General features: G+C 39.5%; 1 protein-coding gene across 1 annotated transcript in view; it reads left to right on the top strand.

Annotated features, from left to right (window-relative positions):
* Nucleotides 1-23,944, top strand: part of LOC149314770 (cytosolic phospholipase A2 zeta-like) — a 33,264-nt gene continuing 9,320 nt past the window's right edge. Inside the window, exons 1-14 of the mRNA XM_089521891.1 lie at nucleotides 1-102; nucleotides 2,239-2,311; nucleotides 4,661-4,797; nucleotides 5,697-5,834; nucleotides 10,451-10,494; nucleotides 11,422-11,464; nucleotides 11,733-11,799; nucleotides 12,845-13,014; nucleotides 17,499-17,612; nucleotides 19,121-19,158; nucleotides 19,379-19,520; nucleotides 22,252-22,388; nucleotides 23,035-23,257; nucleotides 23,607-23,721. Coding sequence (XP_089378017.1) covers nucleotides 1-102; nucleotides 2,239-2,311; nucleotides 4,661-4,797; nucleotides 5,697-5,834; nucleotides 10,451-10,494; nucleotides 11,422-11,464; nucleotides 11,733-11,799; nucleotides 12,845-13,014; nucleotides 17,499-17,612; nucleotides 19,121-19,158; nucleotides 19,379-19,520; nucleotides 22,252-22,388; nucleotides 23,035-23,257; nucleotides 23,607-23,721 — 1,543 coding nt within the window. The remainder of the gene's footprint in view (nucleotides 103-2,238; nucleotides 2,312-4,660; nucleotides 4,798-5,696; nucleotides 5,835-10,450; nucleotides 10,495-11,421; nucleotides 11,465-11,732; nucleotides 11,800-12,844; nucleotides 13,015-17,498; nucleotides 17,613-19,120; nucleotides 19,159-19,378; nucleotides 19,521-22,251; nucleotides 22,389-23,034; nucleotides 23,258-23,606; nucleotides 23,722-23,944) is intronic.

Below are 23,944 nucleotides of genomic sequence, written 5' to 3' on the forward strand. Positions count from 1 at the left end.
ATGTTCCGTTCTGTGGTGCTTGGCCGACTCTTAGCTCGAATGTTGCCACTTCTGGCTGCTGATGTTATACAGAAAAAGGATTCTGAATTCTTCGGCTGGCATGTAAATACAGATTGTATGGGTATCTTAGTAAATACTCTTGAAAACGCTGGAACAATTATTTCAATTTCCTCTTACAATATAGGTTGAGTCTCTCTTATCCAAAATGGTTTAGACCAGAATTGTTTTAGATTTTTGGGAGATTCTGGAATACCCGTATTTGCATACATATACATAATGAGATAACGTGAAGATGGGACCCAAGTCTAAATACAGAATTCATTTATGTTTCTTATACACATAGCCTGAAGGTAATTTTATATAATGTTTTTAATAATTTTGTGCATGTACATTGAACCGTAAGAAAGTAAAGGTGTCTCTATCTCAGATATCCATGAAAAAACTTTTGGTTTTTGGAATATTTCAAATTTCAGAATTCTAGGTAAGGGGAACTCAACCTGTAGATACATAAAGTAGACTGACTGAACTGATGTTACTGACAAATGGCATAATCCAGTCAAGGGCTTCATCTGCAATGCAGAAATAATCCAGGCTGATACCACTTTAACTTCCATGGCTCAATGCTGTGGAATTCTGGGAACTATAGTTTGTTGTGGCACCAGAGCCCTGTGACAGAGAAGCTAAATATCTCACAAAACTACAGTCCCCAGAATTCCATAGCATTGAGCCATGGCATTTAAGGTGGTGTCACCCTGAACATTTTTAAATCATATTTATTTCAATGTGATAGAGTTAGGATGCAATACTCTAATCAGTGTGGGATAGTGGTTTGAACATTGGACAATGGTTCTGGAGACCGGGGTTTGAATCCTTGCACAGCCATGGAAACTGACTGGGTGATCTTGGGCAAGTCACATCCTCTCAGTCTAAGAGGAAGGCAAAGGCAAAACCCCTCTGAAGAAATAATACCAAGAAAATCCCATGATAGGCTCACCTTTGGGCCACTATAATTTGGAAGCAACTTGAAGGTGCACAAGCAGGGGCATCACTAGGTGGTGCGAATTGCACCAGATGACACTCTTAAGTGGGGGTGACACCACTGCTCCCCAAACACCTGCCTTTTAGAAGACGTGGGGTTGTGGTGTTCGTCTGTGGCCCTTTAAAATGCTGAAGATATGGTCTCAGTGGGGTGAGGCTCAGTTGGAAGAGAAAGGAGAGCACTTTTTAATTTTAATTTTTAATTATTTTTAAATGTTTAAATTTAAATTTTAAAATTATTTTAAAAATGTATTTGAAAACATTTTTGCAAATTTTAATTTCAACCACCTGAACCTATCTACATGTGAATACATATAATATTGTTATTTAAAGGTATATTTTTTTGATTTTGCTAGTTGTTTATGTTACAAGTATTGCCATTACATTCAATGGGACATACAGGAATTACAATTTATGAGTAACACAAGTACAAAAAACATTACTAAAGATTCTGTATGGTGCATATAGTTGTTGTTGTTGTGTGCATTGTTGTCACTAGGGTTAGAGTCATTCATTGCTCAGTGGGGGGGGGGTGACACCATGAGTTATTGCACTGGGCAGCACCAACTCTAGTGACACCACTGCACACAACAACAACAACAACTACTACTAATTAGATGTAAGCTACATTGAAATAAGTAGGACTTATTTCTGGATGAGAATGCACAGGACTGTGGTGATAAACATGTGTTAATGTGACCTAAAATTAACAGGACTTCAAGCTTGGCTGGACTGTACATATGGACAGTCTTCTAAATAGCAACAGAAATCACTATTTACTTCTCGGTATTTGTGGCCAGGTAGCACCTCCAGTTTTCCTTGAAATGTCATATCAGGCTATGGTAACATGCTTTGATTACATCCCGCATGGAAGATATAATATACATTATGTGGGGTTGCCTTTGGAAACTGTTCAGAAACTTCAGAGGTTCAAAATGCTCCAGTTAGAATGCTGCAGGGTGGGATGTAGCAGCACCTACTTTATTTTAAATTAACTGATTTATTTTAGTCTGAGTTTTCATAGATTTAAATGTGTTTGCTCACATGTACTAATGGAGTACACATGTATTTTAGCAGTTAGACAGCTTTGGGTGTTGGATCAGAGCTGGGTAGAGTAAAGAAAGATAGTCTTTTTGTAACTGCTAAAAGTTTGGTGTTGATTTTGTTTGTTAAAATGAATTCTGCCCTCTCTTGTTTCAGCGTGAGACACATCCTTATTATAACCTCACAGTAAAAATCCTCAGAGCCAGAAACATCCATGGCTTAGATTTACGTAAGTTTTTGACAATTATGTGAAAATTAACATGCTTGTTTCCTGCAGGAGGTAAGCCAATAATACCCAGGGCCTAAATTCAACTGTTGGTCTCCCTTAATGGGATTTATATAAGTGTTATGGCATTTAGCAGTTGATTCAACATGTTTAATTTAGATCAGTGTTTCTAAAACTATGGTCTGTAAGGTTTTGGGATTTCAACTTCCAGAAGCCCTAGCCAGTTTGGCCGATAATCAGGAATTCTGGGAGCTAAAGTCCAAAACAAGTCCAAGTTTGGGAAACGCTGCTTTAGATGGAACATAGCAATTGGATGTTGGCCATAGTCTGCTTCTTTGGCTAGTTAAATAAGGGCTTGTTCTTTGTGTTGTTTTCCTAGTAACTTGTGCAGAAAATTAGATTTTCTATGCAGAAAGCAAAATTCCTGTGCAAAAATAATGTAGTTTTCTATGCAAAACACTACTAGGTTGTTTGTTTGTTTGTTTTTGTTGCACAGATTAAGTCCCAGCCTGCTAAGATTTTCATTGTGTAGGTTTTTCCCTGTCAAATTTCCAACAAACCCAACACTGGCATGCCTTTAAAAATCAGTGTCCAGGACTGAGATTACATCATTTCCAATGAATTCCAGGGTGGAGTAATTCTATACAAACAGGAAGTTGCTTTATACTGAGTCAGAACATGGGTCTATCTGATACAGAATTTTTAACTCTGACTAGCATCCAGAGTTTCAAGTAGTATTCATTCCTACACCTACCTGGAAGAATAAGTACTAATCAAGCCCAACCCTACTTGGCTTCCAAAATCAGATGAAACAGAATGTGCTCCATTGATTTCTGTCCCTGCAGTTTCCTCTCCGTGATAATCATGGATAAGATGAGAAACAGTCTTCTATTTCTTAAGAAGAACACGGTATAACATATTTTCCTGGTAGCAAAGCAAAGCAGTGTATATAGAATTCCACATGCTCCAGCACAGAACTGTGAAGCCTCAAGTCCTGGGTCAAAACCAGTCCTTTTAAGACCAATGTGAGCACTTGAGGTTTTCCAGATGGCTACCCAAAAGTCAGGGGCAGCTCTGGTTAGTACTTGGATGGTAGACCACCAATGAATACTATGTGCTGAGGCTATATTTCAAAGGAAGGAACTGGCAAAACAACCTCTAAATATTCATTGTCTAAGAAAATCCTATGAAATTACTGGGATCACCATAAGGTGAGAGCTGATTTGAAGGCGCACGCGCGCGCACACACACACACACTTTATGACACAATCATTTGGTGATTTCCCAATGTCTGTCTGGTTTATTTTTAACCCCATTCTATATGGTTCATCTTAGGTTGGGTGTAGAGATTTAAACTAAAATATGCAGTTTTCAAAAATCCCATTCTTTTGCCTGGATTACTAATGGAATATCGCTCCCAAAAACATCATTAATTTGTCTCTCAGGCTGAAGGAGCTTTCTCACCCTTGTTCTAGCATAGCCATAATAACATGAAAAACAAAAGAAAAACCCACAATAACCCCTGAATAACAGCCAGTAGTACTGAATCACATCAGGTATAGGGACAGTAAAACTGTTCCATCACAGTTACTGTACATTCAGTATACTACAAAGAAGGGTGAGGTTCATCCTGCAGTTGCAGATGTGTCTTTAATTAACTCACCATCACAAAATACCTTACAGTATATCGTTCAGATTCTCACAAAACTCAAACAACAGGTAACACAGGACTGTATGTGTCACAATAAATTATGAGTATTTTTCTAAACACAAGCAATCTTGGTTTTATAGGTAGGAGAAAAATTCTAGTTTTTTAGGGTTGTATTATTATAGATGAAACAGATTTCTTAAATAATTTCTCTTATTTTTTAATACTTCTGAAATTTTACTGTTTTGGATAATATATTCCGAATCTGCTAATAATGTTAAAAATACTACTAAAGGAGGGATGAGAAGCATACAGTCTTACAGATGCTCTTGGACTGCAACTGCCAGCCCTAATGAGGACAGCTAATAGTGAAGAATGCTGGGAGCTTTAGTTCAACAACATCTGGAGGGCTGCATGATTTCCATCCTTGCTCTAAAGTTTTGCCTCAAATCACTGCAAATCCTATTTGATTTCTGGGATTTTGAGAGACATTATTTTTATACAAAGGAAAAGAAGCCAGAGTTCTCCTGCAGACTGCAACTGGCTGGATAAGAGGATGAAAAAACTAAATCTGAGATTTTCAGAAACCTGAAGATCCATCACTAATTTCAATTTCCTCATAGTCATTGGAGGACATTGCTGAAAGCGCTTAATAAATTATGAAGAAAAATAGCCTTTCTTGATGCACATATTATTCTGACTAGTGTCTAAAGCAGATTGTTATGTGGCACTGAAACTTCCTACGGCATCTCCATTGGTAAAAAGGACTCAGGTTGTCTATAACTCCAGTGATCCAGAGTGGAATGAAACTTTTGAATACCGAATACACAGTGCTGTGAAGGTGAGTTTGATTTTTTTTTTAATCACAGCAACTATTTAGAATAGCCCAGAGATGGACACTAAGCCACAATAGCACTTTCCTTTTCAATTATTACACTGCTAACATATGGGTCTAATGGTTCATAGAATCATAGAATCATAGAATTGGAAGAGACCTCAAGGGCCATCCAGTCCAACTCCCTGCCATGGAGGAAATCACAATCAAAGCATCCCCAACAGATGACCATCCATCTTCTGTTTAAAGACTTCCAAAGAAGGAGACTCCACCACAATCCAAAGGAATGTGTTCCACTGTTGAACGGCTTTAACTGTCAGGAAGTTTGGGGCTGTAAATACAACCAACCCTTTCCTAGCTGAATTTGGGGTTGCGGCCTGTAGTTAGGTATTGAATCAGAAAAAGGTCCCAATATTTCCTCCCTCAATATCTTCATCAAAGCACATGCACAATTGCTGCAAAGCATGCATATGTTGATTGAACAAGTGGAACAGGCTACCAGTTATATAGCCATAAGTCTTGAATGTGTATCACTGGACTAACAGGATCTGTCTTTTCAACATCTAATCTGGGGCTACTAGTTAATATTTCACAACTAGAACTCTGGCCCCGATCCTGATCCTTGCCAAGAAACAAGTGGTTGAATTTGGTTGTGCTGAAACACCAATTCTGGAGTTCTACCTGATTCATACATTCATCTTATTTGTTCTACTTGGCAAGAGGTTTGATGCAAATCTATGAACACATGTCATTATGTGAAAGAGCAGAACTGACCAACCAGTCAATATTGGTGCATCAGGATCAAAAGATTAACAAACTGATGAGCTGAGTTCAGTGCATGATGATGTAGCTATGTGCAAGTGTTGCCACATTTCTCAAAGTCTTTTTCATTTACCCTTTTGCAGAATATTCTGGAATTAACATTCTACAACAGAGATATTGTGCTGAGCAGTTTAAGCAACCATGCCACATCCATTGCATTTGATACAGGGAATATAACCCCAGGAGAGATTTTGAATCATACATTTGTCCTAAATTCTCAGGTGAGACTTTGCTTTCCAGTTTCCTTTTGACAGGTGGTAATAGGCAAACAAATATGTTGGCACTTAAACTTGCAGGCAGGCAGGCAGGCAGGCTTGCATATTAAGTAAACCTAACCCTGGAATCTAGTGGAGGAGAATGATAAAAAAAATCATAGAATATTACAGTTGGAAGGGACTGCAAGGCCTTCTGGTCCAACCCTGGTCCACGTTAGGTGTAAGCACACGTAACTAAAACATTCCTGAAATATGGCCCTCCAACCTCTATTTAAAGACCTCAGAATTCCTAGAGAAATTCAGGTTGTTATCTCTAATTGAGGCAACTAGAAATACTGTTCATATGCAAGTCATTCCAGTTGGTTTGGTGGGTTTTTTGGGATATGTGGCCATGTTCTGGAAGAACTTATCCCTGATGGTTTGCCTGCATCTGTAGCTGGCATCTTCAGAAATTGATGGCAAGGGAAGTGAGTGGAGTATATATACTGTGTGACCCTTGGTTGGGAGGAAGTGATTTACATGTTAATCTCTGTGTTGGTCTGTTGTTGAATGGCAAGGCCTCAGGGTGGGAGGATATGTGTGTCTATTTAATTAGCAATTAGCACAAAGCCCGAAAAACCCATAAACAACTATGAATGCTGGCTGTAAAAGCCTTCAACTTCACATTCCAGTTGGAATTATCAGTTGTGTGTGATGCCTGTCATGCACTCACCCAGTAACAACAGTAGCTGTCAAAATGCATAGCTAGCTCCTCTTTTCCTTGTCTTCTTCCCCCTGCCCCCAAGGAAGGGTAAAAGTGCAAAGCTATCCTCAGTTGGCTTCTGCAAGGGTCAGCCATATCTGCCTCTTCCCACTTTCCCTTATATTGAATGGAAACAGGGTTCCCAGATCTTAGGACCTTGATTCTTTCTCCAGACCCCAAGATGGGGAGATAGAAGCTCAGGATGAGAGCACTGTCTTGCAAAGTGTATATACACACACTATTCCCCCTCAGTAGTTAGACTTTGTATTTTATTATTGGAATGGCATACTTTATGCAACTGTGTCTGCTGTTTAATGTATCATACTTAATGACACTATTGGGGCCCATCCTCTGTGAAGTCACAAGTGGCTGTCCCTGGGTCTTAGGTTTTGTTACTGAAATTTCAGTGACTTGTGATAGTCCTGGACAGACAACCCTGAAAAGAAAGGAGGAGTAAAACTGAGCTCTCAGCCAAAGTGTCAGCAGGCACTGAGACTGGAGTTGCTATGATATCAGGATGTAGTCATATCCCTAATGTCATTCAGACTGTAAAAGTATTGGAGAGGTAAAATCCTGTCCCCAAACTATTCCTCAGTGCAGTATGGAATGAAGAGGTACAAGAAGGGTGGGACTGAAGATTCATTGGTGCATTTTTTAAGGTGGTTGCACTTATTGCTGGCCCAAGGAAAATAGATGAATTCCAGACTTCAGGGCTAGCTTCAGTACTTTATGGCAGACCATATTTAATCATTTAATAAACTATCCTTTCCATCCTTTAAGGGGCTTATCTAGACTGATGATCTGGGTCATGTTTATATTGCACCATGCAGTGTTGCTTCTTGGTGCTTCCTGAAATTTCTTCATGCTTCCTCATCCAAACACTCTTTAAAAAAAATCACTAGTACAGTTAACTTGGGGGCATCTTGTTTCTGAAATAAGTTGTGGCATTAGATGTGGGTGTGGCCAAACCTCCTCTGCAGGTGTTTTTCCAGATCTATTGAAATCTTCATAATATTTCATGTTTCACCCTCTGTGCCACCTTCATTTTTTAAAAACTGAAAATAATTTACTGAAGTGGTGTGGTGCTATAGTGAGAGTCTGTAATGGTGCTATTGGTGTATTTCCTGATAAATCCCTCCACTCTCTTTTCTTCCTAGATAGCCACCTTCAGTACCTAAGTTCATGCAGAATGGATGGGTGGTATTGGTGTTCATCTTGTTCCAGGAAAACAGACATAGGAAAAGTGTCCTTATTTTACAGCTTTAGAGAATGAAAAAAAAGCCCCCACTGATCTCTAGCAGTTTAATACCAAAGGAGTAGGCTTCTGTCATTGGAAAATATCAAATTCTGCATGCATATCTTAGTCTACCTACAAACTTAAGGGAAAGAAAGTTTCCAATGGCATCTTCCCTCACTTTCTGAATCTTGCAGCTTCCACCAATGGTGAAATAATTTAGGGTGTGTGTTTATGTGTGTGTATGTAGTGATCTTTCAGAGCAAAAAAGTGTACTGGTGTATCAGTTTAAATAAATAAATAAAATCATGATGGGCTCTTGCAGATTGGTCAAAAGAAGTGTGAAATCTTCTGATATAGTTTCTTGGGTTTTGTTGGCTGCTGTCACCTCTGCACCCACTCATTCCATTCTTTTGGGGGCTCTGTGTAATTCTTGGCTCTGCCTTAGTTGTTTTCCAAAGATCTTTTTGTTTTAAATGTGGGCATGGATTGCTGAAGTTGTCCTATGGCTTGAAGAACACATTTTCTCCTCTCACATTTTAAACTTTTTTCAGTCATAGAGTTATACAGTGAAAACGCCATTTTATTGATGCACTATAGCACTATAAATCATTTTTAAAAACTTCTTTAAAACGTCTCCCTTGTTTCCAAATTAAAAAGAGATCCAGTTGACGGTGGGGATAAAATGATGTAGCTGGTGCTGAAAATAGTTTGGAACAATCATAGAATCATAGAATGATAAAGTTGGAAGAGATCACAAGGGCCATCCAGTCCAACCCCCTGCCATGCAGGAAATCTAAATCAAAGCATCCTCGACAGATGTCCATCCAGCCTCTGTTTAAAGACCTCTAAGGAAGGAGACTCCACTACATTCTGAGGGACTGTGTTCCACTGTCGAACAGCCCTTACTGTCAGGAAGTTTTTCCTAATGTTGAGATGGAATCTCTTTTCCTGTTGCTTGCATCCATTTCCTCTCTGTGTTTCCTGTCCAAGTTTCTTCAGTCCGTTCTGTTTAGGAAAACCTCTTGCTCCCTAAGATGCTGAAATGTAGATACCTGGGCCTCCAGCTGCCGGACTTTCTTTTTTAAGAGGCCTACCAACTTGAACTTGGTGCAGGTGAAGTTCCCCACATCTCTAGGCAAGAATACAAACATCCCACAAGTGTGGCAGGTGACTGCAGCAGGTCCTTCAGTGTCCATACTGAGAAGTCTTAAGGAGGCACTGAACAAGACTGTGGGTTTCCCCTGCTAAACACAAGTGTAAAGAACCCCTGCTGGCTTGGCCTTTGTCCCCAAGCTCTGTTAAAGAGTTCAGTCAACTGGGAGGTGTTGGAGAATTAGGCTTCTGGCTTTTCCCACAGCAGTAGCCAAAGTTTGAAAGTTTAGATCTCACCCAAGCAGATGGACAAAGATGACCAGCCTTTCCTCCTTGGAGAAATGACAACAGAAGCATTATATGATTTAACTAAAAAAACTAAAAAAACTACGGTGGGTTACACACCGCCATGAAAGTACGGAGTCAGTCCGTACTAGGGTTAGGAAGGTGCGGTGCTTCCGCACCCCCCTAACCCTAGTACGGACTGAGTCCGTACAAAATGGCGGCTCCCCTTCCACATGGGGGCCGCCATGACGACGTCACGACTGCGCCACCTCTATACGGGGCGGTGTGGACGTGACGTCGTTGGTCCACGCCAGGGCGTTTAGTGCGCCCTTTCCGCAGACCAAGAAGGAGCTCTGTTTCGGAGCTCCTTCCTGGTTTGCGGCGCCGCTTTGCGTTGCTGGGCGCAGCCTTCAGACGGCTGCGCCCAGCAAAGCAACGGAGAAAGGGGCCAAGTGGCCCCTTTCTCCTCCTCCCCACTGCCGCGGGGTGTCCTTGGGGCTTGAAGCCCCAAGGACACCCCTTTTCAGGCTGCGGGGAAGTGGCATTTTGCCGCTTCCCCACAGCCTGAAAAGTGGCAGATCGGGGCCTCAGCGGCTGCCATTCTAGCAGCTGAGGCCCCGATACACCAGGGAAAGGGGCGGGTACAGCCCGCCCCAAATGGGCGGTCTGTAACCCGCCTACAGCAACAAATAGCAACTTAGTGATGCATCTTCCCTGTTGGAGGAGCATCCATGGGATGAGGAGAAGGGAGATAAGACAGAAACATTCTGAAAATAGTGAAGGGGTTCAGGATTGGGCATACCTACTTAGATAATCAGAATTCACAGAATATGTATTGATATGTGCCCCCCTCCCCTTTTCAGTAGGAATAAAATACTTTGGAGTACTGCAGAGAAGGAGGGGAAATAGCCTGAAACATCTGCTGACTGATAAAACATCAGTTGGATTGTTAAAATGAAAGTGGGACATACAGCAATAAATACCACCACTTCCTATCACATCTTCCTCATCTGGAAGGGCCTGAGGTCTCTTGTTAAAAACACAGGAGGCATTGCGTTAGACCACAGCAAGAGGCAATTAAGTAGCACATAACTATGTAGGAATCAATTAATAGAAGAGAAGATATGAGATACTTTAGCTAATAGTGATATAGGCAGAATGATACAAATGTTGATACAACATTGAGGTGGGTAGGGTATGACATTTAGAAGTCATCTTGAAGCAAGGGATTATTTTTGATACTCTCTTTTGTCTAATTTTTCTAAGGCAAAGAGGGCAGAACTGGATGTGGAATTTTCCTTAGAAGAAAGGTGAAGTATTCCTCCTCCTTCCTCTGATGAAACAAACTGCAAACTTCTCTTTAAATTATGCAATTTCTCTTGTGTGAGTCCTTGCCATTTTATATATTGGAGAATGTGTTTGAGACAATTTATTTCTTAGACCTGAAGCTTTATTAAGGCCCTGCAATGATTTTAGTTGGTGCTTATCTGGGTTAAAAAAGTATTTAGTGGTCCTCTTCCCAATCTGGTGACAACAACAGCTTAGTACAGTGGTACCCCGGGATATGAAAGCACCGCCTTACGAAATTCCCGGGATACGAAAAAATTCCAAAGAAAAAAACTGTTCCGGGTTACGTTTTTTTTTTCGGCTTACGAAAAATTTTTTTGGTGCTTTTCGGCGCGATTTCACACGAAATCGCGGCTTTCGCTATTAGCGCCTATGGGCTATTCGGCTAGCGAAAGTTTCCGGGTTACGAAAGCGGTGGCGGAACGAATTAATTTCGTAACCCGGGGTACCACTGTATTATGTTTCAATTAATGGACATGGAGGAGGAATTGTCCTACTGCAGGGATATAGTCTATTTGCTTCTTTTACAGATGTTTTACCCCAGTGCTGCCCGGAGTGGTGCTGTTGCACTGGACATCTCCTGAGCCACTGTTGCGGTTTCTCAGGACTCCAAGTAGCTGCTTGGAGTCTATGCAGCTCAGAGTCTTGTTATAGCAACTTCAAATGAGATCTCACACCAGATCTTTGATAACTTCATTAGATTTGAAATCCCGTGAGGTTTTGAGCATGATTTGGGAGCCACATATATACCTGCCCCAGGTGTGAGATTATCCTGTTTTTCTCTGTTATGTATCAGTATATGAGAATTTGTGGGAAATCTGTAAGTTGATTCAAGAGCCATTAGTCAAGTAAATAAACAAACTCATCCTTTCAAATTTTCATTTCAACAGTTCACACAAACCTTCTGAAGTAATAACCAATGGAGTTCTTGTGGTGAGTGAGAGGCAGCTATTTGCTTATATAGGAGGAGGAGGCTGGATTATTGATAGCTGTTTTGGGTCCCAGTTTTGGCTGAAAAGTGGGATACAAATTAATATAATATAATATAATATAATATAATATAATATAATATAATATAAATATAATAAATAATAGGGGAGGCTGTTCACCTAGTCTTTTTCTTAAAAGGATAAAGATGGCCAGATCCTCATACTATACATTACATCCCCCCCCCACCACTATACTTCGAAAAATCATGTAGGTACATCCCTGCCTGCGTATTGAAGGAACAATAAATAAAAGCAAGATGGCTCCCTGGATATTGAACGGTAGTTTTATTTCCATTTCTAATTGCTATTTCCTAATCAAATTCTTTGGGAAAGATTGTAATGCAAAGCTGTATTTCTCTATTTCACAAGCTTGATGTAAGTATGAATGAGGTAAGTAGAACATGTATCCTGGCAAATCTGTACATGTGTTTTCTAGGATAAAGAGTAGCATTAGGAGAAGAGAGAGTTGTTTCTGTAGATTGTAGTATTAAAATATATTTAAAAGACGTTGCTTAGAAGCAACAGCATATGATGAAATGGGTCAACAATGCAATAAAGGTTACATAACAGTGTGTTGATTATTCAAGAAAAGACAGCTGGCTTTACAATGATCCAGATGTCTGTAGAGCTTTTCTTTACAAATTCTCATTAATGAGGCCTGAGACACTCAGCTTTAGCAGCGATGTCCCAAGGGCATCACCACATTACACCACAGCTTACCAAAGCAATGCTCCAAAGTGTTGTGGTTCTCCTCCATCTGTAGTGATGAATTACAACAATTCATTTATGATTTATTCATTTATCTGGCAGGAAGTATTATGAAACTTTCTTCCTTTGGGGTGATTGTAGCCAATGAAAATTTAACCTGTTTCTACCTATGTAGCATCACCTTTCAATTTACATTGCCCCATTCTGACCTGTCTTTCAGGTTCACTTTATGTAAAACTAGGATTGTGTTTAGTGAGCTCCCTTTCTCAGTTCTCTGACCTATGCTCTGGGGTTATATATTGTGTTCTTTATTGTATAGGACATGCAAGGTCTTTCCTGCTACCAATTCCATTGGGTAGCAGACTACATATCAAAATAGAATGCAATCAGGTTAGAAATGTTTCCGAAGATACAATAGAATTTTCAGGTGATAGAAGTTTTGTCACAAAGTACTACAATACTATAGAGTCCCTGTTGTTAGAAGAATAGTTATCTAGAAGTGAATTACCTGAATTTTCTGAGTATCATCATGTGAATAGCATCACCATTTTGGATGTTCTCTAGATTACTTCAATAATTCTTTATTTCTTAATACAACTTTCCCTCCCACATTCAGAGAACTGCCAAATCAAATTATCTGTACCAGGATCCTTTGAAAATCAGTTATCAACTTTTTGTGGTGCTCATTCAGAACAAGAACGGAAGATCCCATTCATTTTCCATGTGAATAAAGACATTTCTCCCAAATTGAATCTGGAATTGCTGCAAACTACAGCTGTGCTAGAGGTAAGATGATGCATTAACTAGATCAATGTCTTGGATTCAATTGTTACAGAATGCTATTGTCCTTTCCATGGGAAGACCATCAGGTCTTTGTTACACTGCAAGATAGCATCAAGAACCCCTTAAAGCTATGAAGTTGATGCTACTCCTATTTATGGCCTATTTGTAACAATCACTTCTTTGTCTTCAAATAAATAGGATGTATGGATGCAATCTGTTTTGTATAGAAAATAAATTTAAGTCTCTTATAAATTCATAATGGGAAAGTAGGTACAGTACACTGATAATTCAGCCTGCCCAATGCCATCTGCCAAACACTAGTTTCAAAGTATGTCTGCTAGTTCTTACTTGAAGTGTCCAACATCTTGCTGAAATATAACTTTTTTTAAAGGAAGTAATCCCTTTTTTATAATTAAGTATTTTTATTTGTTTTATAACAACAATGCAAAACAAACAATTAATACATAAGTTAGAAATAGCCTTGGAGGACTATATGTAAACTTGCATAATAGCTATCTTTTGCGGGGTAACAGCAGTAGCAAAGTCCTAAAGATATCACTCAGATTTGCTAGTTGATGAAGTTGAGATCAAAGTATCTTTCCAAAGAATAGCTTGATGAGTAGGAGGTCAGATAGCAAATGAGTTGGTATTGATGTAATCAATAAAAACTGACCAGTCCTCAAAAAAGATGTGTGGTTTCTTTTGTCCATTACGGAGTTGAAAAGTATAAGAAAGCTCTTCCAATAACCAAATGTCTCTAACTCTTTTCTACTTGTTGCTTATTAGTACATTCCTTGTTCTGCAGCTTCTTGCAATTATATTCCTAGCTGCTGAGATGAGAAATGTGATGAGCTTACGATGTTTTAGACAAGTGTTCTCTTTACAATAAATTGATGATAAGAGAAAGCCTGGACGGAAGGTTACAGGTTATTGTTTCACAATAAGACAGATCCCTTTCTGATAGTTTTCACATGGAATCTATAATATCCAGAGGATTTTACTTTGAAGATGATGTCACTTTCTGATACAACATAACACATGAATACATGGAGAGCTAACAGTGATGTTAATATACCCAGCACCCCCTCCTGCTGGAATATGGGTTTCATATTTACATATCTAGTGTTCGGCATCTTTTAAGAGGTCACAGTAACCTTTAAAATACTAGGAAGATTCACATGGGAAAGGCACAGTTTACAGGGGAAAGGCTCCGAGACACGATGTCAGCCTAGATAGCACTAAATCAAATCCAAATGAGTTTGCTGCTTATGCCATACTCCCCCAGACTTCCTGCATGTCTTCTTGCAGAAGGGATTGAGTGAATCCCATCACACAGCAAACTTCCTTCTTACCCAGGCTGTTTTCCTATTCACCTTTCCTATCCAACCATCCAGGGAGTGTCTCAAATCCTGTCAATGTTTTGTTACTCCAAAATTAAAGACATCAGTAGTTCCAGCATCCTATTATCGTTTTATAGGAATATTATCAGGTCTTCATTACACTGCAAGATAGCACCATGTACCCCTCAGGGTGATAAATTCAGATATACACATCAGCCCTAGCTCTAACCTCATGTGTGCACAGAGGGTCTCTCTCACTCACTGCGTCTCCCTCAGACACTGACTGAGCCAATCTCCGCTTTCTGTGGAATCCTTTCTTCAGGATTTGGAATGATCACCTTAAATCACATTTTCTCACCATTCAACCTTTCATATCTTCCCAGTTCTATTAGTCTTGTGTGGTTCTTAAGATTCCATTGGTTTTGTGTGTGTTTGTGTGAACGTTTGAACCTTTCTAAATAAAACAGAGCTAATAATTTTCTCAAAAGGCTGTTAAGACGAATCTCTTCTGGCAGGCCTTCCCAGAATAGAGAACCCGGCCTCAGAAAAATGTCTGGGAATAATATACTGCCGCTCCCATTGATGGTTGGCTGATGTGATGTTGTTGACCTTCTGGTCAGTTTTTAACTTGTATGTTTTTTGTTTGTTTGTTTGTTTTTAATTCTGCATTAGATTTAATACTTTTTTAAGGAGGGGAGGGCACCAGGGATTTTATATGTGCTGTATTTTTAACTTTGTTAGCCGCCCCAATTGTTCTCAGAGGGGCGGGATACAAATAATAATAATAATAATAATAATAATAATAATAATAATAATAATTATACCAAGGAGATGCTGATACTGTGAGTGGAGACCCCATGTTACCCCCCACCTTTTTGGGTAACAGTGGGGAATGCAATATGATCATGATATCCTGAGCGTGTGAGCACAACTGCAAAGGTCTGAAGAAGGTTTTGTAACCATGTTGATTTGAATGTACATGTAGAGCCCGCATGATCAGCTGTAACTGCATCTGACCGAACATGGTTGCAAAATCTTCTTCACACTTTCACACTGAGTGGACAAAAATTTGTGTGACACTTGCTGGGTGCATTTGAACACATCAAGGTATATGCTTTCCACCTATTTAGCCTTTCATCCATTCAGGCAAACAGCTGAATCATAGAATCATAGAGCTGGAAGAGACCACAAGCGTCATCCACTCCAACCCCCTGCCATGCAGGAACTCAAGATCAAAGCACTCCAAACAGATGGCCATCCGGCCTCTGTTTAAAGACCTCCAAAGAAGGAGACTCCACCGTACACCGAGGGAGTGTGTTCCACTGTTGAACAGCCCTTACGGTCAGGAATGTCCTCCTAATGTTTAGGCGGAATCTCTTTTCTTTTAGCTTGCATCCACTGTTCCGAGTCCTATTCTCTGGAGCATCAGAAAACAAGCTTGCTCCCTCCTCAATATGACATCCTTTCAAATATTTATACAAGGCTGTCATATCACCTCTTAAACTTCTCTTCTCCAGACTAAACATTCCCAGCTCCCTCTATAGGGCATGGTTTCCACACCTTTCACCATTTGTCAAGCTTGTCAATTTTTGAATTATGGCGCCCAGAACTGGACACAGTATTCCAGGTGAGGCCTGACCAGAGCAGAACAGAGTGGCACTGTTACTTTCCTTGATCTAGACACTATATTTCTATTGATGAACAGGGATTAACTTCTTTAAATATCCTAAGCTTCAGTTCTCACACTCATTAAATCTCAATGTGCTTTTATCTTGAAGTAAGTCTTCTCATATAAACTCCTTTTTCATGATTCCATTTCATGAGATTGTCTCTCACCTTCTTTTTGGAAATCATAAACCTATGTCCATGTACTAATATTTATCATGGTGGCTTAGTGGTTAACACACCAATTTTGACGATTGGAAGATCGGAGGGCTGGCAGTTTGAGGCACGAGTCACTTGTCCCAGCTTCTGCCAACCTATCAATTCGAAAGCATGCAAATGCAGGTAGATAAATAGGTGTCACTTTGGTGGGAAGATAACAGCATTCGGTGCAGTCATGCTGGCCACATGACCACCTCTGATAATGCTGGCTCTTCGGCTTAGTAATGGAGATGAGCACCACCCCCTACAGTAGGTTATGACTAGACATTCATGTCAAGGGACTTACCTTTAATAATATTTACTAACTGAAGAGCTTCTGGATGGGCATACTGGCAGACTGATATCCGAGTGAGTAAACAAACAAACATGACATGTGTATAGATTATTAATAAATTAAAAGGGTCAATTCTGAGTAAATGATCCATATTAAACACATAATCCATACAATTTTGTTGCACTAAAAGTACAATAGATGTGAAGATGTTTCACTGGTAGAAGATTAACAAGCATAGGTGTAAACAAGCCAACATTTTGACACTGTTGTTTTCATCAGTGGCCTATACGCAAGTCTATTAGTATCTTCTAATTCTGCTTACCGGTTGGAGCCAGACACACTGAAGTATATTTCCTCACATTATAAGAACAGAGGTGCCGCTTGCCTTCATCAATCATAGCCAGGATATGCACGATGGACCTTCGTGTCTATTGTCCCTTAATGCTACAAAACTGTGTGGATTATGCCTCTAATAGGGATCATTGACTGACGGTGTGGTTTTACTGGAAATTGGTCCTTTTAAAGTCATAGTTGGGCCATGATTGCTTCTCTGAAGTCTCTGTTCACTCAGAGAAGTGCCAGTGGTGGTTGACTGAGGCAGCAACCTGTACCACTTTGGATGGGCAGGAATGGCAGAGATGTTGTCGTAGCTGGCAGACAAAAACAGAGAATCACTGTGGCTGCATTACTTGGGACTTCCTGGCCTTTAGCAGCTCAGATGAAAGCACCTTTGGCTTGGAACAAAAGCTTGCTTCCATCATCTTCCACTTTCTCAGAGTTTGTGGATCCTTTCCCTGATGCATACATAGCAATAGCTATCTTGCCCAACACTTCTCTAAAGTGCTGGGTGATATATATGTTAACAAGGAACAGGTGTTAGATCCAGTGCCTTGGTATTTGCCCAGTTGTGTTGGGTGATTTTTTTCAGGCCCGCTCTACAAATATATAAAATTAAATATATATTTTAAAATAAGTCATTTTGTCCCTAGGAAGGATGGAGTGAAGATTTACAGATGAAGACCATAGTAATAGGGAATGGAGCTATCCCAGTTTCAGAGCTCCCTCTTGGAAAGGAAGTGGAATTGACTGTTCCCCTAGGACAGGTATACTTTTAGTGTTGGTTGCCCAAAATATATACAAATGAATAACATATCCAGCCTATGTTGGTGCTATACTGACTTCTTAGAGGAGCACAACTGGGACAGAAAAACATCTCTCACCTTATCCACCCATATCTCAACCCTGGTTTCAGTAACATATTTGACATATGTTATAATAATATTTTGCAAATTGCATATTGACATGTTCATAAGCCATACATCTAAAGCTATGTATTTTGTCAAAAAATTTGGGTAGATTGAAACTTTTTGTTTTGTAGTATTGTATGACAGGGATGTGAACATATTTGAAAATATTTAAAATAATAATAGAAAAAATGTATTTTGAGAAACTGATGAGAACCTCTGCAGTTCAACACTTATTCCATGAAAAAATTGCACATAATTGTTTTCGGTAGAAAACAGCTACGCCTTGCACAGAAAATGCTGGTTTTGTGCAGATTTTTAGTTCAGAATAAGTCTCAAACTGTGAATAATCTTTGTTCTTGAAGACTTTCTTACACCAAGAAGAAAAATGCTAAAATTACCTGTTGCTTTCCATGAGAGGAAAATTAGTGAAGAGTTTCATCCCTGTTGTATGCTATTAATTCAATCTACTTTTGTTTCATATCACTAGTGTTAAACCTTAGCCCTTCTTTTTTTAATTTCTAGAGTATTTTTTTCCCTTTTAACAAATGAGTATAGACTCCCAATACTGTTTTATCAAAGTTCATATATGTATTTTCACTAAGGACATGTGGTCTTGTTTTCAATAATGTTTGTAATGTTGACAATTGAACGTGTGTCTTCAGTATCATCGAAGCTGTTCCAGCTTGAGATTCTTCAGCTTCAGACTCACATATTAAAGAGCGCATGTGGGAACATGCATAAAACAGATGTAATACTTACTATGGCAATGCCCTGAGGAAAACATTTGAAAACTATGTACCTTCTGATCTTGCAAAGTGTCCTCAGAGTTAATTTAGATTTTATGCAAGAAACTTGGCAGAATGATGAATGTTCTTATTTAATATTGTAATGGGCCACTGGTATCTATTAGGGTTTGGCTCCAGGATCCCAGGTACCAAAATCTGTGTCTGCTGTAATTCCATTATATACAATGGGTTAGTAAAATAGTGTGTCTTATATAAAATGGGAAAATCAAGGTTGCCCTTTTGGAATTTTTTTTTGGGGGAGGGAATATTTTCAAGCCATGGATAGTTGAATCCATGGATGCAGAATCTGCAGATATGAAGGGCTGACTATATTTAATATAAGCAAATTGCTATGAATGTGCAAATGAGGGCAGGGAACCATCCAATTAAAAAGATTGTATGTACTGCGCTGTGTAAATTTACAGCGCTTTATAAATAAAGGTTAATAATAATAATAATAATAATAATAATAATAAATGAGTGGGCAACATATCTTTTTGCATTTTTTATACACAAAACAACAAAAGTATGTCATGATAATTTGTGTCAACCAATTTAATGGCATTTCATATTTTCCAGGGGCAAGTTCTGGATGTGACTGTGAAAGCTGAAGAAAGGTGTGTAAGCCTAAAAAGTGAATATTTGTCAATATTTTATTCTTTGTTCTTATGAAATTTATAAATAATTTTCACTGGGAATAAAATGGGCTTTCATGGTCTGTATATCACAGATTTAATAGTAGATAAAATAGGGGAGGTATATAAATAAATTAAGTAAAATAATTAAATAAATACCAGAATGAGTTGGATCTCTTCATTACTTTTCTTTTTTTCTTAGAAACAGCCCATTTGATATTGAGGTACGCCTTGGTTCTGAACTCTCTAAAGGAGAGCGAGATTTTTTGGAAAGGAGAAAGGAAATAAATGCCAATAGTTTCAAGAAAATACTTAATCTGCAAGTGGCCCCTAAGAAAGATGAGGTACAGATTTTTCCATTTATGAAAATCTTTGCTGAGGCCTTCCTAGTTGGATTAATGAATATCATTTCTAAACATTACTCTTGAACAATCTTGGGTGGGGAGGAGAAGAGTTATAATGTCTGAGGAAATTAAGAACAGGCAGTTAAAATGTGTGTTTATTTGAGAACACCTTGTAGTGAGTTGGGCCTCTACCACCAATCTGATAGGCTTCAGAAGGATGCAGATCCATGACAGCATTTGCTCCAACTATCCTGATTTGGCAGGAACAGACCAGCTGCTTTTAAGAAGTTGTAGGAGTTTATCACATGCCATTTAAAGTGACTTACCCCATTTGCATTTAATTTTGAAGCTGGATCTTATCACATGCGCTGGGGGATGGGTGAATGCAACCTGGCTGCATCCCAAACCCCAGCAGCATTATCTAGCATCTTTTCAAAAACAGCAGACTCCTGGCTTTGAAAAGATGCTGGATAAATGCAGCTGGGACCTGGGCTGCAGCTAGGTTGCACTCGCCTGGCCCCTGCCATATGCAATAAGATCCGGTTTCAAAATTAAATGCAAATGGGGTAAGTCACTTTAAAAGGCATGCGATAAACTCCTCAGTTTCTCCTCCAACTTTCCTCCTTTGTTCTCAGATTACTTCAATTTCTGCAAATTGAGTTTGAAGTGCAAAAGCAGCAATAGCAATAGCAATAACACTTTACATTTCTATACAGTTTCATAGTGAACTAAGCACTCTCTAAGTGGTTTACAGTGTGTTAGCCAATTGCTCCCAAGAAGCTGGGTACTCATTTTGTGTCTGGAGTCAACCTGGAGCCCTGTGAGTTCAAACTCACAACACCAGGGGTCGGCAACCCCCGGCCCGGTGAGGCCTTGGGACCGGCCCCAGCCTGGTCCTACCACTGATTGCCGCCGGCGCGGGGCCTTTGGCCTCTCGCGCCCTCGCGCGGGAGGCCAAGGGCCGCTCAAGTGAGAGGCCAAAGGCCCTGTGCCAGCGGCAATCGGTGGCAGGACCTCTCGCGCGGGGGCTTTGGGGGGCAAGCGGTGGGCAAAGGGGATCAAGCGGGGGCAAGGGGCGGAAGGGGGAGCAAGCGGGGGCAAGCAGCGGGCAAGGGGGGCAAGGGGGGCAAGGGGGGCAATTGTCTATAGAAGCCTCAGAAACATGCATTTATATTAACATTTGTTAAAAAATCAGCAATTTTTTTCACGTGTCCTCCATTTTTTATAAAAAAATGTCCTTCATTTGAAAATTTTGTCCTACATTTCTCCCAGTTTATTTATTTATTTACATTTTTTAAAAAATTATTTAATTATTTAATTTTTGGCTTTGCCCCCCCCCCCCCCCCCCCCAGTTGTCTGAGGGACTGCAACCCGGCCCCTGGCTCAAAAAGGTTGCCTACCCCTGCACAACACTGTGATCGCAGTACCAGCATTTAATCATTGCACCACCAGGGTCAAGCAACAGAAGACTTTATCACACGGAGGAAAATCGAGAGTTTAAATAGGCATTTTCCTGGGACAGTTGCAAGACTGCAGCAAAGATTTTCACACACATCACACTTAGAGAGAACTTATCCCGGTATTGCAGATATTCCAGAAAACCCAACCAGGGAGATCCAGAAGTGCAAGAAAATCCAGCAAGATATTAACTGGCTGACTTCAGAGGAATATCTTCCAAAGGTCTAAAGCCCTGAGCAATAAGTGACATCCCCTTTTAAGGGGTTCAAACAAAAAAATTCCAAGCTATAAATTGATTGGTACATAGAATTTAAACATAGAAATCCCTTGTTCATTCATTGGTTACAAAAAAAGTATACATTTGAAGCCCCACATGGCCATCACCATCAATTTCCTTATCAGAACTGTTTTCACTCACTGTCCCAGCATGGAATTCCAGCATTCCTTATCTTGGGGAATTGCAGACATCTAGGCACCATTTTGGGACAACAAACAAGCCTGAGATGTCATGAAAAAGCCATGAAAAGATCTCTCTGACCTGTTTGATTATCTATTACAAAAACAGTTCTTTCCCATAATTCAGCTTCAGGCATTCTAGCTATTAAACATATTGGCTATTTTTTCCATTAATTTTGTAATTTTTCCCTCCTTGTCCTCCTTACCAGAAAGAACCAGGAATGCTCCAGGAACAAATCATTTACGGGATTTCTCTGTGAATGATTTGTTGTTGGTGCATTCCTGGTTCTTCCCAGGATAAGTCTTCTCTAATCGTGATGTCGTGTGAAAATCTGCACCACAGTCACATGACTATCCAGGGCAAATGCCTTTTTAAACCCTTGATTTAGTCTCATATCCACCGACAGGGTCTTGCAGAGAAAGAAAACAAATGTCATCTTCTTTGAATGAAGAATACAGCATGTATACTTTCATGTGAAATTAGCTTTGCTCACATTCCTTGTGCACAGTCAAATACATTGTCTAATGGCAGACAGAGGAAAAAGAAGAAAAAGGTTAAAGTGATGCATAATAATGTGTGTGGAAATGGGAGCAAAGAGAAAGCATATAAATGTGTAAACCAGCATACAGTTAGCATACATATATGCAGGGCTGCTAACTCTAAGCAAACAAGAAATATACTGATATGTAAAAGGGCAGAATATAAACAGAGAAAGAAAAAGGATCTGGAGCTAAAGATTTCTGTTCTTTTTGTCATAAAATCAGCCAACCAACCAACACATAGCTGGTTCAGACTAGCCTTTTTATATTCCTCTAGGTCCCTGTAGTGGCTGTTGCAGCATCTGGAGGAGGGATGAGGGCAATGACTGGATGTTATGGCAACCTGTCTGGCCTGCAGCAGCTTGGCCTCTTAGATATCCTGACATATCTTTGTGGCGTCTCAGGATCTACCTGGTAAATAACCAGAAATTCCAATCCCATTTATCTTGATTTAAACTTTGTATTAGAAAAACACTTTTTTTCTTCCTCTACAAATCTTATGATTTAAATTCGAAAGCATATTTTGCTATTATCCTCATAAATGCTTGCATTATAATAGTGGTGCATTTAAGAGGCAGAGACTCCTGTCTTAATATTAAAAAGAATCTTAATTTATTTAATCTTAATCTTAATTTATTCTTTTAATTTCTGGGACATGAATCATTATGCACCATTACAGTGGACTTATTTAATTGGGCAGTTTTTGTACTGATAATTCTAAAAGCTTTGTGTTCATGGCTCACTGTCTTCCATGGTCAATAAGGGGGCTTAGTGACATTTCAAAACCTTTTTTTAAAAGGGGAAATAAGAAGCTATTCCCCAAGCTATCAGTTTTCAGGCCTTATACCAGCAATATTGTGAAACTTCAAGAACAAGCCATCATGACATTGTGCTAGAATAATGCCAACCTTATCATGACTCACTGTTGAAGGGATTTATCTATTCCAAAATCACCACAGTAGGCATCAACTAAGCATAGGATTGCTCCTTCCATATTCTAGGATGCTCTATTGTTTAATGTTCTTTTATTTACTGAAGTATCTGATTGTCATTTTGATAGGTGTATATCCACACTCTACAAAGATTCTCATTGGTCAAAAAAAGATCTTCAGGACGCAATTAACAATGCTCAGACAGTTATGACAAGGGGAAAAGTTGGAGCATTTTCTGCAGAGCAATTGGCATATTATTTTCAGGAATTAATTGCCATAGAGAAAACAGGAAAGACAGCCACTCTTGTTGATTTATGGGGCCTTCTCATAGAATATATCCTAAACAACAAGGTAAAGATGAGGGTTCTAAAATCTGTGGAAGATCACTTACAACTAGGGATGTGACAAAAGCTTCATTAAAAACACTTTTTCTTGATATGTTTCAGGACATTGTGGATATGTATCACTAAAATGTGAAAGAGCAGTGGTTACTCCTTTTTATATTCTTGAACCAAATTAGTAACATTATTTTAAATATTAAAGGAAATGTTTTGTATGGTTTGGTATTGTTTACTTGGTATTTATTTGTATTTTTTCGTTCATAGTTATATAAAATGGTTTTAAGTAGGCAATATGAAATTTCTTTTGGAAAATTTAAGCCAACATCAGATGATAATAATTATTTCCCTACCATATTCAGAAGGACCCAGCCAAGCTGTCTGATCAACAAGAAGCAGTCAAGTGGGGGCAAAACCCCTACCCTATTTATGCAGCTCTGAATGTGAGGACTAATGTTAAATCCCGTGAATTTACAGGTATGAAATTGGTGAAATTTTACAGATATGGAATTGAAATTTAGGCGTGGTACAGACCGCCCCAAAAGGGCGGCCTACCGGTGTCTGTTTTTCCACTGGATGGAAGCTGCAGCTGCCAAACTGCGCAGCTTCCCGCTGGCAGAAAAAGAACTTGCAAAAAGCGGGTTCTTTTGAAGCTGCGGCAGCGGCATAACAATTGTGCCACTGGCGCATTCATTACGTA

This window comes from Sceloporus occidentalis, unplaced genomic scaffold (assembly GCF_023333645.1).
Source record: "Sceloporus occidentalis isolate IW3139 unplaced genomic scaffold, rSceOcc1.0.p SCAF_4, whole genome shotgun sequence".
NCBI classification, from domain to species: Eukaryota; Metazoa; Chordata; class Lepidosauria; order Squamata; family Phrynosomatidae; genus Sceloporus; species Sceloporus occidentalis.